Source organism: Coregonus lavaretus, assembly GCF_964263955.1.
Source record: "Coregonus lavaretus genome assembly, chromosome: 3".
Classification (NCBI taxonomy): domain Eukaryota; kingdom Metazoa; phylum Chordata; class Actinopteri; order Salmoniformes; family Salmonidae; genus Coregonus; species Coregonus lavaretus.
The window spans coordinates 35,642,511-35,658,658 of NC_139990.1; the positions used below are offsets into that span (position 1 = coordinate 35,642,511).

The 16,148-nt window shown below is 41.5% G+C and overlaps 1 protein-coding gene across 2 annotated transcripts; it reads left to right on the forward strand.

Annotated features, from left to right (window-relative positions):
* Positions 1 to 2,014: 2,014 nt before the first annotated feature.
* On the forward strand, positions 2,015 to 13,706 carry LOC311111450 (F-box/LRR-repeat protein 6-like). 2 transcript variants are annotated; one of them, XM_084154182.1, is made up of 10 exons: positions 2,015 to 2,073; positions 2,383 to 2,952; positions 3,166 to 3,324; positions 3,650 to 3,713; positions 4,024 to 4,155; positions 5,263 to 5,370; positions 11,731 to 11,844; positions 12,112 to 12,343; positions 12,582 to 12,825; positions 13,277 to 13,502. In XM_084154182.1, exons 2-10 carry the CDS (start codon positions 2,453 to 2,455, stop codon positions 13,404 to 13,406), a joined length of 1,683 nt encoding a protein of 560 aa, XP_084010308.1. In that variant the 5' UTR covers positions 2,015 to 2,073; positions 2,383 to 2,452; the 3' UTR covers positions 13,407 to 13,502. The 2 variants fall into 2 exon arrangements, with proteins under 2 accessions (XP_084010308.1, XP_084010309.1); XM_084154183.1 differs by having other exon boundaries at positions 2,039 to 2,200; positions 13,277 to 13,706.
* Positions 13,707 to 16,148: the final 2,442 nt, after the last annotated feature.

The window sequence follows — 16,148 nt, forward strand, 5'->3', positions numbered from 1 at the left end:
CTCCCTATACACCAAGTCACTTGGCTCTGTCATATCCTCACATGGCCTCTCCTATCATTGCTACGCTGACGATACACAACTAATCTTCTCCTTTCCCCCTTCTGATAACCAGGTGGCGAATCGCATCTCTGCATGTCTGGCAGACATATCAGTATGGATGACGGATCACCACCTCAAGCTGAACCCTGGCAAGACGGAGCTGCTCTTCCTCCCGGGGAAGGACTGCCCGTTCCATGATCTCGCCATCACGGTTGACAACTCCGTTGTGTCCTCCTCCCAGAGTGCGAAGAGCCTTGGCGTGACCCTGGACAACACCCTGTCGTTCTCCGCTAACATCAAGGCGGTGACCCGCTCCTGCAGGTTCATGCTCTACAACATTCGGAGAGTACGACCCTGCCTTACACAGGAAGCGGCACAGGTCCTAATCCAGGCACTTGTCATCTCCCGTCTGGACTACTGCAACTCTCTGTTGGCTGGCTTCCCTGCCTGTGCCATTAAACCCCTTCAACTCATCCAGAATGCCGCAGCCCGTCTGGTATTCAACCTTCCCAAGTTCTCTCACGTCACCCCCCTCCTCCGCACACTCCACTGGCTTCCAGTTGAAGCTCGCATCCGTTACAAGACCATGGTGCTTGCCTATGGAGCAGTGAGGGGAACGGCACCTCTGTACCTTCGGGCTCTGATCAGTCCCTACACCCAAACGAGGGCATTGCGTTCATCCACCTCTGGCCTGCTGGCTCCCCTTCCTCTGCGGAAGCATAGTTCCCGCTCAGCCCAGTCAAAACTGTTCGCTGCTCTGGCACCCCAATGGTGGAACAAGCTCCCTCACGATGCCAGGACAGCGGAGTCACTCACCACCTTCCGGAGACATTTGAAACCCCACCTCTTTAAGGAATACCTGGGATAGGATAAGGTAATCCTTCTACCCCCCCCCCCCCCCCCCCCCCCCCCCAAAAAAAAAAAAAATTGTAAAGTGGTTATCCCACTGGCTATAGGGTGAATGCACCAATTTGTGAGTCGCTCTGGATAAGAGTGTCTGCTAAATGACGTAAATGTGCCCTTGAGCAAGGCACTTAACCCTAATTGCTCCTGTAAGTCGCTCTGGATAAGAGCGTCTGCTAAATGACTAAAATGTAAATGTAAATGTAAATGGTGCTTGCCTACGGAGCTGTGAGGGGAACGGCACCTCCTTACCTTCAGGCTCTGATCAGTCCCTACACCCAAACGAGGGCATTGTGTTCTTCCACCTCTGGCCTGCTGGTCCCCCTACCTCTGCGGAAGCACAGTTCCCGCTCAGCCCAGTCAAAACTGTTCGCTGCTCTGGCACCCCAATGGTGGAACAAGCTCCCTCACGACGCCAGGACAGCGGAGTCACTGACCACCTTCCGGAGACACTTGAAACCCTACCTCTTTAAGGAATACCTGGGATAGTATAAAAGTAATCATTCTATCAACCCCCCCCCACAAAAATTTTAAAATAAAATAATAATAATAATAATAAATAAATAAAATAAAACACATTAAACAATATATATATATATATATATATATCTATATATATATAAAACAAATGATTTTTTTATTTTTTATTATACATTTGAAAGAAATGTTTTAAAAGAGAAAAAAAAGATAACAAATTTGAAATTTAAAAAAATGTGTAAAGTGGTTGTCCCACTGGCTATCATAAGGTGAATGCACCAATTTATAAGTCGCTCTGGGTAAGAGCGTCTGCTAAATGACGTAAATGTAATGTAAATGCAATGTCCCGTCATTTCAGGTTGAGGGCATGTGGTAGGAATGAATATATTTAAATAGTTGAGTAGGGTGATGTTAATTATTAATAATATTTTTGAGTGTAGTGTGAAATGGTAGGGTATTTCTTTATTTTATTTTTCAAGCAAAATATAAGGGAGTTGTACTCCAGTCTAGTAGGTGGCGGTAATGCAACAAATTGGATCCCAGTAGTTTTGAATCTCGGATGTCGGATATTTCTAAGTTCCCAGTTGTTTTGAACGCGGTAGTAGTCACGACTCTCGCTGCGCGACCAACGTAATCAATTTGGGCACCAGGCGTGTACGTATAGCTTCTACCTTATTGTTTACAATTAGTCTAGTTAACTACTCCACGACATGCCTTGTTGGATTAATTGTAGTAAAACTAGATGGTGTAGCTCATTTTAAAGGATGATACATTTATTCAGGTATGTCCACTAAATATTGGTTATTGAAATTTGTAGCTTACTAGCTTTGCGGTAGCTAGCTAGCGAATCGTTTCTGCTGTTGGTTCTACAAAATGTTTCTATCTAACCCTGCAATGATTGGCATTGCTTTTGGCTAGCTAAATAAACAATATTACTTTCATTATTATTTTTTACATTTACAGATTTCTGGAAGATAAGTGAAGTTAGGAAACGTCCAGTGTTTGTGTAGACAAGGTGAAGATTGAGGACGAGATGGAAGATGGTACACCTGTAGGACTATCTGTGGGAATTGCAGACGCTGACAATGCTCCCTCAAGCTCATCAGGAGCATCAACAAGAAAGAGGAAGTCTGATGTGCTCAGAAATGCTAAGCCCAAGAAGAAAACGAAGCCCAAAGTCAGCCGCCCCCCAAGGCTTGGCTACACTGTTGAACAGGGAGAGGATATGCTTCTGATCATATCGAATACAAATCAGTATGATAACATATGGCGGCCGAACGCGAAAAGAAGAAAGAAAAAGAAAATCCTTAAAGGAAAAGCCAAAGTCACTCAGGCAAAGAAGAAGAATACAGTTTTTCCAAAGGGTAAAGCCACAAAGAAGCCACTGATCAAGAGAGGTGAACTGGAGCCCACAGTGCAACACCACCAAGAGGAGGGCTTTGACAGCTGGGGTCAGAGTTTACCAGTGGAAGTGTTAGTTAATATTTTCAAGATGGTAGTTCACCAAGATGGTGCAGTACCATTCCTGTGCAGGTAATGCAATGTTTAATGTAGCCTGCCCTTCTCATGTTGCATTTCATCGGTGCCTCTGTCTCATTTCTCATAAATTGGAGATTCTAGACATAACACTTAGATTAAATAAACAATCCTGCTCAATACAAGCTGCAATCAACATAGAAACTATCTGACCTATCTGAGCTAACTGATATTTAAACATGTTATTTTATTTTCTGTTCACTGTTTTAGGGTGGCTAGGGTGTGCCACCTATGGAATGCTGCTGCAGCCAGTCCTGCTCTGTGGCGCAGTGTGTCCGTGGGTTACTGCTGGTTGGAACCTGGTAAAACCCACTTACCTAAAACAGAACTGAAGATCAGGAACACTGTAAGCTGGCTTGCACAGAACAGGTCAGTACTATTTGGGAAAATTGCAAACAGAATAACATAGTTTCAGACACTGTGGGGAACTCTGTATGTAGGCCTACTAAGTAAAATGTGGATCGTATAGGCTAGTTCTGGGGTTTCATGGACACTGATTAAGCCTAGTCATGAACTAAAAAGCACTTTCAGTCTAGGGCATAATTTGTGTCCATGAAACAGACTGACCCATAGAGTAAATGTATTCTAAGCCCTAACAACAATTTAGTAATGTGAAAAAGGAACATTAACTGACTATTAACTATGCCTGTATAAATTTGTAATAATGGTACATTTCTCTTATTTTGTTTTGAAGATTCTCCCAACTAAGAGACTTTTCTCTTAATCACTGGAAAAATAATGTTGACCATGTTGTGGAGGTAAATTCTAATCTACAGAATACAAATGTAATGTTAGTGTTTGTTTTGCCCTTTAATGCCACAATGAGGCTAATGTTTGTGTTCCCTCATACCTGTTCAAAAAACATTTATTGGATCCATGCACCTTACTAATGTAGACTAAGTGTAAGGAATAGTTTGACATAGAAAGGAAAGCTATCACTGTTAATTTTTTGATAACTTCATACCATGAAAGTCAGTATGACATTAGCAGAAGTTATTATTTCCTGTTGAAGTCTGATTGTGTTTCAGGTTTTCTTTATTGATTAACATCCCACTGTTTACCTAACAGGTTGTGTCCCAGTCCTGCCCCCAACTCCGATCACTCAAGCTGTCATACTGTACAGGCGTGACTGAGAAGGCCTTTCAGAGCCTCAGTGGCAGCTGTCGGTCACTGGATAGCATTAATGTCCAGTACTCTGAGGTAGGCCAAAGAGCATGTCAATGGACATAATGATGGTTCACTCACACTATAGCACACAAAGGTCAAAATACTGCACCATAGTAGGCCAGAGACGGTGCCTTCCGAAAGTATTCACGCCCCTTGACTTTTTCCACATTTTGTTGTTTTACAGCAGGGGTTCCCAAACGTTTTTGGCCCGCGACCCCATTTTGATATAAATAAATGGGAACCCCACCATGTAAAATATATACAAGTGATGTAATACCTTTCTGATTTCAGTCACTTCAAACCTAACTTCCTTCAGATAGTTTTTTTTCTCCTCAATTGGGGCTATGACTGTATTACAAATCAGTCTAACGGTACTTTTGAAAGTATTTACATCTGAAGGTAGTGTAGTTTGAAGTGACTTGAATCAGAATCGGAAAGGTATTGGGAAGTTCAGAAAATTATCAGGAAATGTTGTATGATCTTCTGTGTAGAAAATAACACATGTTCTTTCCCCCCCCAGTCTGATTTAGTGACTGGTCTTGTCCACTCTGTTCTAATGAGTCCTGCGCGGCTTGTGGGTATTGTAGAGGGAACATCACACATGCATCCTGAGAGTCCTATCTTTCAGTGATATGGTCATAATATTTTTTAGCTAAAACCGTTCAAAGGATAGAGCCGCATTTGTAGGAAGAAAACAGAAACCACTCTGTTTATTACAACCACGTCTAGCGGCTACTTGAGGTTACTAACGTAACCCCGGTTCTATGAACCAAGCATGTTTGTTTGGGGGGCGAGTTTCTCTCGCGACCCCTAGTTTGGGAAACGCTGTGTTACAGCCTGAATTTAAAATAGATTACGTTTAGATATTGTGTCATTGGCCTACACACAATACTGGGTGAGAGAAAAAAATCAATTTAATCCATTTTGAATTCAGGCTGTAACACAACAAAAGGTGGAATAAGTCAAGGGGTATGAATACTTTCAGAAGGTACTGTACATGACAGTGGAGTGAGCTTATTATATACACTACTGCCTATTGATTGTATCACTTTTCATTAGACATACCATCTTCAAAGTAGATATAACTTCTTTGTGCAATATTAAATGCCTAAAATTCTATACTTTCTCTTGTTGCTGTAGTTTCAGGTTGAAGGGCTTGTCACCTTCTTGGAATCCTATGGCATTCAAATTAGACAGATTTTGTTCACCCATGGGCCCAGGAATGACCGGCTTCTCACTGCTATCTCTGTAAGTGCTATTTTAATTCTTACAGTATTTCAGATTACTTCCGTATAATTGAGACTTCAGAAAGTGTTTGTACCCCTTAGCTTTTTCCACATTTTGTGTTAAAGCCTGAATTTAAAATGGATTAAATTGAGATGTTGTGTCTCTGGCCTACACACTATACTCCATAATGTCAAAGTGGAATTATGTTTTTAGAAATTGACAAATTAATAGAAAATGAAAAGCTGAAATGTCTTCAGTCATTAAGTATTCAACCACTTTGTTATGGCATGCCTAAATAAGTTCAGGAGTAAAAATGTGCTTAATAAGTTGCATGGACTCACTTTGTGTGCACTAATAGTGTTTAACATAAAAGAAAATGTAAGGACTACGTCATCTCTGTACCCCACACAGACAATTATCTGTAAGGTCCCTCAGTCGAGCAGTTAATTTCAAACAGAGATTCAACCACAAAGACCAGGGAAGTTTTCCAATGCCTGGCAAATAAGGGCACCTATTGGTAGATGGGTAAAAAAATAATGCTGCCAAGGCAGCAGCTACTCTTCCTGGAGTCCAGCAAAATTAAGGCAGTTATACATTTAAAAAAACGAACTAAAAAAAACATTACAATACATTCACAACAGATTTCACAACATATTATGTGTGTGCCCTCAGGCCCCTACTCTACTACCACATATCTACAACACAAAATCCATGTGTACGTGTGTATATAGTCTGTATGTTATCGTGTGTTTGTATGCATGTGTCTGTGCCTATGTTTGTGTTGCTTCACAGTCCCCGCTGTTCCATAAGGTGTATTTTTATGTTTTTTTAAACCACATTTTACTGCTTGCATGAGTTACTTGATGTGGAATAGAGTTCCATGTAGTCATGGCTCTATGTAGTACTCTGCGCCTCCCATAGTCTGTGCTGGACTTGGGGACTGTGAAGAGACCTCTGGTGGCATGTCTTGTGGGGTATGCATGGGTGTCCAAGCTGTGTGCCAGTAGTTCAAACAGACAGCTCGGTGCATTCAACATGTCAATACCTCTCACCGTCAGGGATGCAAACTAGTCACCTTTCGGCGAAATTTGCCGTTTTGAATCCAAAATAGGTAACCTAGGTGATTTGTGTAGATCCGATGATACATTTTTTTTGATGGGGTGGGGGCAGGTCACTACTGGCTGTAAGCGATCGAGTGATGCACGTTTGGGGCAATATTGGCTGTATCCAAGGCTCAGCCAATCGTTCACATAACTGCAGAATGCAGCACATGACTGAAGAGAGACAACCAACATGCTAGTTACAGCATCAGCACGCTCTCTAGAAAGACAGCGGATAGTGGAAAGGCAGTTTGCCAGTTACAGCAGCAGCGCGGCCCCTGAACAACAACGAAGAGGTACAGTTGAAGTCGGAAGTTTACATACACCTTAGCCAAATACATTTAAACTCAGTTTTTCACAATTCCTGACATTTAATCCTAGTAACAATTTCCTGTTTTAGGTCAGTTAGGCTCACCACTTTATTTTAAGAATGTGAAATGTCAAAATAATAGTAGAGAGAATGATTTATTTCAGCTTTTATTTCTTTCATCACATTCCCAGTGGGTCAGAAGTTTACATACACTCAATTAGTATTTGGTAGCATTGCCTTTAAATTGTTTAACTTGGGTCAAAGGTTTCGGGTAGCCTTCCACAAGCTTCCCACAATAAGTTGGGTGAATTTTGGCCCATCCCCCCTGACAGAGCTGGTGTAACTGAGTCAGGTTTGTAGGCCTCCTTGCTCGCACACACTTTTTCAGTTCTTCCCACACATTTTCTATAGGATTGAGGTCAGGTCTTTGTGATGGCCACTCCAATACCTTGACTTTGTTGTCCTTAAGCCATTTTGCCACAACTTTGGAAGTATGCTTGGGGTCATTGTACATTTGGAAGACCCATTTGTGACCAAGCTTTAACTTCCTGACTGATGTCTTGAGATGTTGCTTCAATATATCCACAAAATTTGGATGGTGTTCTTCGGCTTGCAAGCATACCCCTTTTTCCTCCAAACATAACAATGGTCATTATGGCCAAACAGTTCTATTTCTGTTTCATCAGACCAGAGGACATTTCTCCAAAAAGTACAATCTTTGTCCCCATGTGCAGTTGCAAACCGTAGTCTGGCTTTTTTATGGCGGTTTTGGAGCAGTGGCTTCTTCCTTGCTGAGCGTCCTTTCAGGTTATGTCGATATAGGACTCGTTTTACTGTGGATATAGATACTTTTGTACCTGTTTCCTCCAGCATCTTCACAAGGTATTTTGCTGTTCTGTGATTGATTTGCACTTTTCGCACCAAAGTACGTTCATCTCTAGGAGACAGAATTCGTCTCCTTCCTGAGCGGTATGACGGCTGCGTGGTCCCATGGTGTTTATACTTGCATACTATTGTTTGTACAGATGAACGTGGTACCGTCAGGTGTTTGGAAATTGCTCCCAAGGATGAACCAGACTTGTGGAGGTCTGCAATGTTTTTTCTGATGTCTTGGTTGATTTATTTTGATTTTCCCATGATGTCAAGCAAAGAGGCACTGAGTTTGAAGGTAGGCCTTGAAATACATCCACAGGTACACCTCCAATTGACTCAAACAATGTCAATTAGCCTATCAGAAGCTTCTAAAGCCATGACATCATTTCCTGGAATTTTCCAAGCTGTTTAAAGGCACAGTCAACTTAGTGCATGTAAACTTCTGACCCACCGGAATTGTGATACAGTGAATTATAAGTTAAATAATCTGTCTGTAAACAATTGTTGGAAAAATTACTTGTCATGCACAAAGTAGATGTCCTAACCGTCTTGCCCAAACTATGGTTTGTTAACAAGGAATTTGTGGAGTGGTTGAAAAACAAGGTTTAATGACTCCAACCTAAGTGTATGTAAACTTCCGACTTCAACTGTAGGTGAGAAGCCTGGGGACGGAGGTGAGAAGTTGATGAAGCGTACTACATGAGCTGTAACCGAAAAACAACTGGCATTTGGAAAGTTTGAGGTGAGGGAGCAAGTGTGGTGGAACAAGAATTGTTAGCATTGTTAAGTATCCTGCTAGTTGGATTGAATTATCCATTAGCTAGGTACCTAGCTAACGAACTAACTACTATCTATGAACTAATGTTTTCCCTCTACAGTACGTGGTTCATTTTCAGAATGAGAGAATTAGGCGAAAATGAGGCGTTGCTTGTTAAACAAGTGGATTCAGGGATGAAGTGTAGCTGGAGCTAGGCCTGGTTTAAGCTGGATGCCACTTTAGAGGTGAAAGGAACACCACACACTTTACCTCTTTCTCACTTTTTGAATACAGTGGATAAAAAGGGGTATGCCAGGTGTACTCTCTGCCTGAAAGAGATAAATTATGCCAACAAAGGGTCTCATGCTCTGCTGCTGGCACATTGTAGAACAGATGTCCACAGGCAGAAAGTGTACAATGTAATAACGTGCAGTGTAGCCCAAAGCTATTGCTTTTGTTGTGTTGAACTTTACATACAGTTGTGTGTGAGTGAGGGGGGATTCTTTTAGTTTTTACTGAGTGAACGTTATTTTTGCACACATATAGCCTTGTGCACTTGATCCATGTCTTCTATAGTGGCCACTATAATCATAGCCACTATAATAGAGAAAAAATAGAAGGCCAGTTTGTTTAATTGTATTTCTATTTTAAGATGTTTTTTTCCCAAGTGCAATATTTAGATGTGTGTGGTCACAAGCGTTATATTATAAAGCCTGTCATGGCTAACTGCAATATTAATGTATTGTTTTTTCTCTGGACTTGAGTGTTTGCAGTAAAGTCTAGGCAACAAATTGGATTACTTTCCTTACATTTATTAGCTGTGTGTTAGGTTCACATTAACCACTTTTTATTTTACACACCGACTGATCATGTAGATCATATTCTTTGTTGTTTAATTAGTTAAAACCTGCATTTCAAGAAGGGATCCAGCCTAAGTAACTATAAATTAGCATTTTAAAGCTGATATTTATTTAAATTAAATTTTTATCCCCCCTAGCAAGGATTTTTTTTGCGTGTTTCAGTGCAAAAGAAAGTGTCACCTTTTCACAATGAGGCCAATGGTGACTTTAAAACAGTTAGTGTTTAATGGCTGTGATAGGAGAAAACGGAGGATGGATCAACAACGTTTTAGTTACTCCACAATGCTAACCTAAATGACAGAGTGAAAAGAAGGAAGCCTGAATAAAAAACATTCCAAAACGTGTCCTGTTTGCAATAAGGCACTAAAGTAAAACTGCAAAAAGTGGCAAATAAATTAACTTTATGTACTGAATCCAACACAACACATCACGGAGTACCACTCTTTATATTTTCAAGCAAGTTGGGGGCTGCATCATGTTATGGGTATGCTTGTCCATTGGCAAGGACTAGGGAGTTTTTTTAGGATAAAAGTAAACGGAATAGAGCTAAGCACAGGCAAAATCCTAAAACACGAGGCCAAAATCCTAAAACACGAGGCCAAATATACACTGAGTGTACAAAACATTATGAACACCTGCTCTTTAAATGACATTCACAGACCAGGTGAAAGCTATGGTCCCTTATTGATATCCCTTGTTACAGTGCATTCGGAAAGTATTCAGACCCCTTCACTTTTTCCACATTTTGTTATGTTACAGCCTTATTCTAAAATGGATTAAATAAATAAAAATCTTCAATCTACACACAATACCCCATAATGACGAAGCAAAAACAGGTTTGTAGAAATGATAGCCAAAAAAAAGACAACTGAAATACCTTATTTATAGAAGTATTCAGACCCTTTGCTATGAGACTCGAAATAGAGCTCAGGTGCATCCTGTTTCAATTGATCATCCATGATGTTTCTACAACTTGATTGGAGTCCACTTGTGGTAAATTCAATTGATTGGACATGATTTGGAAAGGCACACACCTGTCTATATAAGGTCCCACAGTTGACAGTGCATGTCAGAGCAAAAACCAAGCCATGAGGTCGAAGGAATTGTCCGTAGAGCTCCGAGACAGGATTGTGTCGAGGCACAGATCTGGGGAAGGGTACCAAAAAGCAGCATTGAATGTCCCCAAGAACACAGTGGCCTCCATCTTTCTTAAATGGAAGAAGTTTGGAACCACCAAGACTCTTCCAAGAGCTGGCCGCCCGGCCAAACTGAGCAATCGGGGGAGAAGGGCCTTGGTCAGGAAGGTGACCAAGAACCCGATGGTCACTCTGACAGAGCTCCAGAGTTCCTCTGTGGAGATGGGAGAACCTTCCAGAAGGACAACCATCTCTGCAGCACTCCACCAATCAGGCCTTTATGGTAGAGTGGCCAGACGGAAGCCACTCCTCAGTAAAAGGCACATGACAGCCTGCTTGTAGTGCAATCTTTCAAATCCACACACCGCCATCTCACGACTGAAATATTTAGCCTGAATGCCAAGCGTCACGTCTGGAGGAAACCAGGCACCGCTCATCACCGGGCCAAACCATCCCTATGGTGAAACATGGTTGTGGCAGCATAATACTGTGGGGATGTTTTTCAGTGGCAGGGACTGGGAGACTAGACAGGATTGAGGGAAAGATGAACAGAGCAAAGTACCGAGAGATCCTTGATTAAAACCTGCTCCAGAACAATTTCATGCATTTTAGATTAAGGCTGTAATGTAACAAAATGTGGAAAAAGTGAAGGGGTCTGAATACTTTCCGAATGTACTGTAAATCGCCTTCTTGAGGCACAGATTGCAACTGGTGGAATCATCGATCCGGTGTACAGTCATAGAGTGCCTTTAGAGGTGGCATACCAGAGAGGATACTTTTAGGAAATTGACTCAATATTAGGAAGGTGTTCTTCATATTCTGTACACTCAGTGTACACTGGAGTTGCTTACCAAGACGATATTTATATTTATTTATATTTTCCTGAGTGGCCTAGTTACAGTTTTGACTTAAATCGGCTTGAAAATCTATGGCAAGACTGAAATGGCTTTCTAGCAATGATCAACAACCAACTTGTACACTCTAAGTGTGCAAAGCTCTTAGAGACTTACCCAGAAAGACTCACAGCTATAATCACTGCCAAAGGTGATTCTACCATGTATTACACTCAGGGGGGGATTAATACTTATGTAATCAAGATATATTAGTGTTTTATTTCTCATTCATTCTTTACAAATGTTAGAAGTTTTCTTCCACTTGTACAGAGTATTTTGTGTAGATCGTTGACAAAAAAATGACAAATCCATTTTAAACCCCACCTTGTAACACAACAAAAGGTGGTAAAAGTCAAGGGGTGTGAATACTTTCTGAAGGCACTGTATTTAAATTATCGCTGCCCTCAATTAATATTAAAATATATGTCCCATACTGTATGTTGTTTTACTAGAGAGGATGCTGCCCAGAGTTGCAATTGCTGGAAATCAACACAAAGCTGGACAGTGGATATTGCCATCTTCCAATCTGCATTCAAGCTTTGCAAAATGGCTGTCCTAAACTGCAGGTATTTAATCTTTATGCAGTTGCTTATTATAATGACATTTTTTTTATTTTAGTCATTTAGCAGACTCTCTTATCCAGAGCGACTTAGAGCATTAATCTTAAAATAGCAAGATGGGACAACCGCATAGTAAGTATACTTTTCCTCAAATTAGCTATCAGCAAAGTCAGAGCTAGAAGGGGGAGGTTATCTTATTGAAATGGCTTTTTATTTGTTTTGTGAGGGAACAAACACATTGCTGACCTTGATTTATTTTCTCTTGTGGCTCAGACTTTCCGGATGCTGAATGTCATTCCGATGCCTAAAATGACTCGTAATGGGTCGGGTTCCACATCTGGCTTCCCTTTACTGGAGGAGCTGTGTATGGCCACCACAGCTGTTTCCTTCATGACTGACCAAGACTTGGCAAAGATTGTCTACGACTCCCCTAAACTGCGTGTGCTGGACCTGAGAGGTTGTTCCCGGATCACAGCAGCCGGGCTCTCTTCTCTACCATGTGACGGTACAGTATATCCAGACATACCCATCCATTGTTGATGCTATGGATGGCCTTTTAAACAAACAATCAAATGCTCTATTTGGCCAAGTCTGTTGCTACCCTCTTGGTCAGTTATCAATGATTACATTGGTTCATGTCTACAATGTAAACTCATATGCTTCAAATATCAATGATTACATATGTTCATGATTACATTGATTACATTACATGCTACTATACTATGTGCTGTGTTTTTTATTAGAGCTTGAGTGTCTGTACTGGGGACTGTACTTTAGCAGCAATGTCACAGTATCGTTGTCCAAGAAGGGAATTCACCTGCTGACCCAGAAATGGAGTGGCACCTTGCAGGAGCTAGACCTTGCCAACCAGCTCTTCTCTGAAGAGGACATGGGGATTGCCTTGGGCCATCTAGCTCAGGGAACCGGAGCAGACCCCATACGTTCGCTCAATCTTAGTGGGACCAAGGTCACAACACCTGCCCTCCGGTAGGCAACACATTGGTCTTCTTTTCAACATAAAACTCACTGTGAAATGGAATAGCCAATACATGTATTGTTTGCACAATACCTTTCTGATTAGGATTGTTATCAGAACAGATGCAAGTATTTGTGAAATAAAGTATTTGAATTTCTCTACCTAGATAAAAAAGGTCACAAGTAGGGGCAGCACATCAGTGGTGTAGTGGAGGTTAAGCGCATGTAAACGCCGTGTGCACACCTTTCTTATTTTGCACGAGTGTGCACCCACCTTTTATGGAAACATTTATTGAAACTAAGTATAGGGAGTGTTACTTTACTCACCTCGAACAACGATCAGTGTTTACCCACTGTTTTTTTTAACCTCTACATCACTGCAGCACATGCTATATCAGGATGCAATGTGATTTACCTAGTTTGGCTTAAACTGGAGATAAAATGTATTTTCTTTGTTTTGCAGGTTAGTTATAGGCCAGTCTACAGCACTCAATTACTTAAACTTGTCGTCCTGCCGTTACCTTCCAAGAGGTCTGAAGAAACTGTATCGTGGCCAAGAAGAAATTCACCAGCTGCTGGACAAATTAGAGTAATCTATTTGTCCAGTTATTTGTTCAAAGAATGCCTGCAAAAAGACAGTCTTCAAACCAATCATAAAAGTGAATATGAATCCCCCCCCCCCCCCCCCCCCCCCCCACCCAATAGCTTAGCTTCTTTAAAACATGAATACATGTTTTTTGATGTTTTACCATGACCACTCAAACCACAATTTGTCTTCTTTGTCATATTTTTGAAACTGTATGTTTGTATTATGATTTTATACTTCGTTCTCTTTACATGACTTCAATGCTCTAAACTGATGTTTAATAAAATATGGTTTCATATACCTTGCTAAATACATCTCAAATTCCGTATTACTATTGAGAAAATGTGAATAACCTTGTGTACTTATTTGTGGACTGTGTGAATCAGGCCTTCATGGTCGAATTGCTGCAAAGAAACCACTACTAAAGGACACCAATAAGAAGAAGAGACCTGCTTGGGCCAAGAAACACGAGCAATGGACATTAGACCGGTGGAAATGTGTCCGTTGGTCTGGAGTCCAAATTGGAGATTTTTGGTTCAAACCGCCGTGTCTTTTTGAGACGCGGTGTGGGTGAACGGATGATCTCTGCATGTGTTGTTCCCACCGTAAAGCATGGAGGAGGAGGTGTTATGGTGTGGGGGTGCTTTTTGCTGGTGACACTGATTTATTTAGAATTCAAGGCCCACTTAACCAGCATGGCTACCACAGCATTCTGCAGCGATACGCCATCCCATCTGGTTTGGGCTTAGTGGGACTATCATTTGTTTTTCAACAGGACAATGACCCAACACACGTCCAGGCTGTGTAAGGGCAATTTGACCAAGAAGGTGAGTGATGGAGTGCTGCATCAGATTACCTTGCCTCCACAATCCCCTGACCTCAACCAAATTGAGATGGTTTGGGAGGAGTCGGACCGCAGAGTGAAGGAAAAGCAGCCAACAAGTGCTCAGAATATGTGGGAACTCCTTCAAAACTGTTGGAAAAGCATTCCAGGTGAAGCTGGTTGAGAGAATGCCAAGAGTGTCCAAAGCTGTCATCAAGGCAAAGGGTGGCTATTTGAAGAATCGCAAATATAATTTATACTGCAGCACAAGCTCTCTCCTCAGTGATATATTTTTGAGTAGATGAGATCACATAGAGACACTTTCTGTCCTTGGAATTTGCCTCCGGCCTTAGTTGTTGTCATAGACTTTAGGATGGTCTTGGTTTGAAGAAGTAAAACTCTCCTTTCTTGACGATGATGAGTAAGCTAAGGCCAGTATCTGGGTCTCACACACCTCTCCACAAGATGCAGGTATGTGAGGTTCCCTTGTGTGTTGGGGTCAAAAAAGCCCTTGTTGTCAGGGTTATCGAGGATCTGGTTCGTCTCTTCATCAAAGTATCCTCTCTGGTGCGCCACCTGTACAGGCACTCTATGACTATACCCTGGATCAATGATTCCACCAGTTGCAATCTGTGCTACAACTAGGCAAATTCTGTGGTCCTTGACAATTAGTTCCTTTTTCAAGGCCTTGAACAAGGAAATAGTGTTTCCTGTATATTGATCTTTGTATCCAGTGACTGCCCTCTCTGCTGAAAGCAGATTGTTCTTCCACTCATTCCAACCACACCTTGAGCTGCTGCCTCTTTGACAGAGAGCTTCTTGTTCATCTCTGGGTCAATGACAAATCCAATGGCAGCCTGAGCCTCGAGCAGTACAACAGAGGTTCCAGGAGTCAGAAGACCTTTGGATTTGGCATCGTAGATGCTGATGGTCTGTTTGGTGGACTGAACCTACACGCCTGCAATGCTGTTAGTTCCCTCCAAGTACTTGCGTACTGAGTCCATTTCACTCACTTGATTCACTGTGACTTTTCCTGTATTGAGATCTTCGTAGAGTTTCATGTCAATGATTTTGGATTCAAGCAGCTCTCCAGCTGTGACATCCTTCCTGATACCAATGAAAGCTTGTCTCTTTAGTTGTTGTGGTAATGGTTGTTTCCTCTGACTTAGTCTCATGTGGTGTGCATTTTGTCACTGAAGATGTTGTGGTTTTTGTGGTGGTAGTCTTTTGCTGAATGATTGTTAGTATAATCTCCATGAAGCATTCAATAGTGATTGCTCCAGATTTATGCTGCTGCACAATCTCTCTCCTTCTCTCCTCAGTGATTTATTTTGAGTAGAGGAGATCCCATAGAGACACCTTCTGTCCTTGGAATTTACCTACGACTTACAGTGGCTTGCGAAAGGATTCACCCCCCTTGCATTTTTCCTATTTTGTTGCCTTACAACCTGGAATTAAAATGGGGGTTTGTATCATTTGATTTACACAACATGCCTACCACTTTGAAGATGCAACATATGTTGAAGGTAAATGGTTGAAGTGGTGCAACACCAGATCTTATTTATGGGCTTCATAGCAAAGGGGGTGAATACATATGCACGCACCACTTTTCCGTTATTATTTTTGTATAATTTTTTGAAAGAAGTTTTTTTCATTTCACTTCACCAATTTGGACTATTTTGTGTATGTCCATTACATGAAATCCAAATAAAAATCAATTTAAATTACAGGTTGTAATGCAACAAAATAGGAAAAACGCCAAGGGGGATGAATATTTTTGCAAGGTACTGTAGTTGTTGTCGAAGACTTTAAGAGGGTCTTGGTTTGCTCATCAATGAACAAGTAAAACTCTCCTTTCTTGACGATGACGTGTAAGCTAAGGCCAGTATCTGGGTCTCTCACACAGCTCTCCACAAGCTGCAGGTA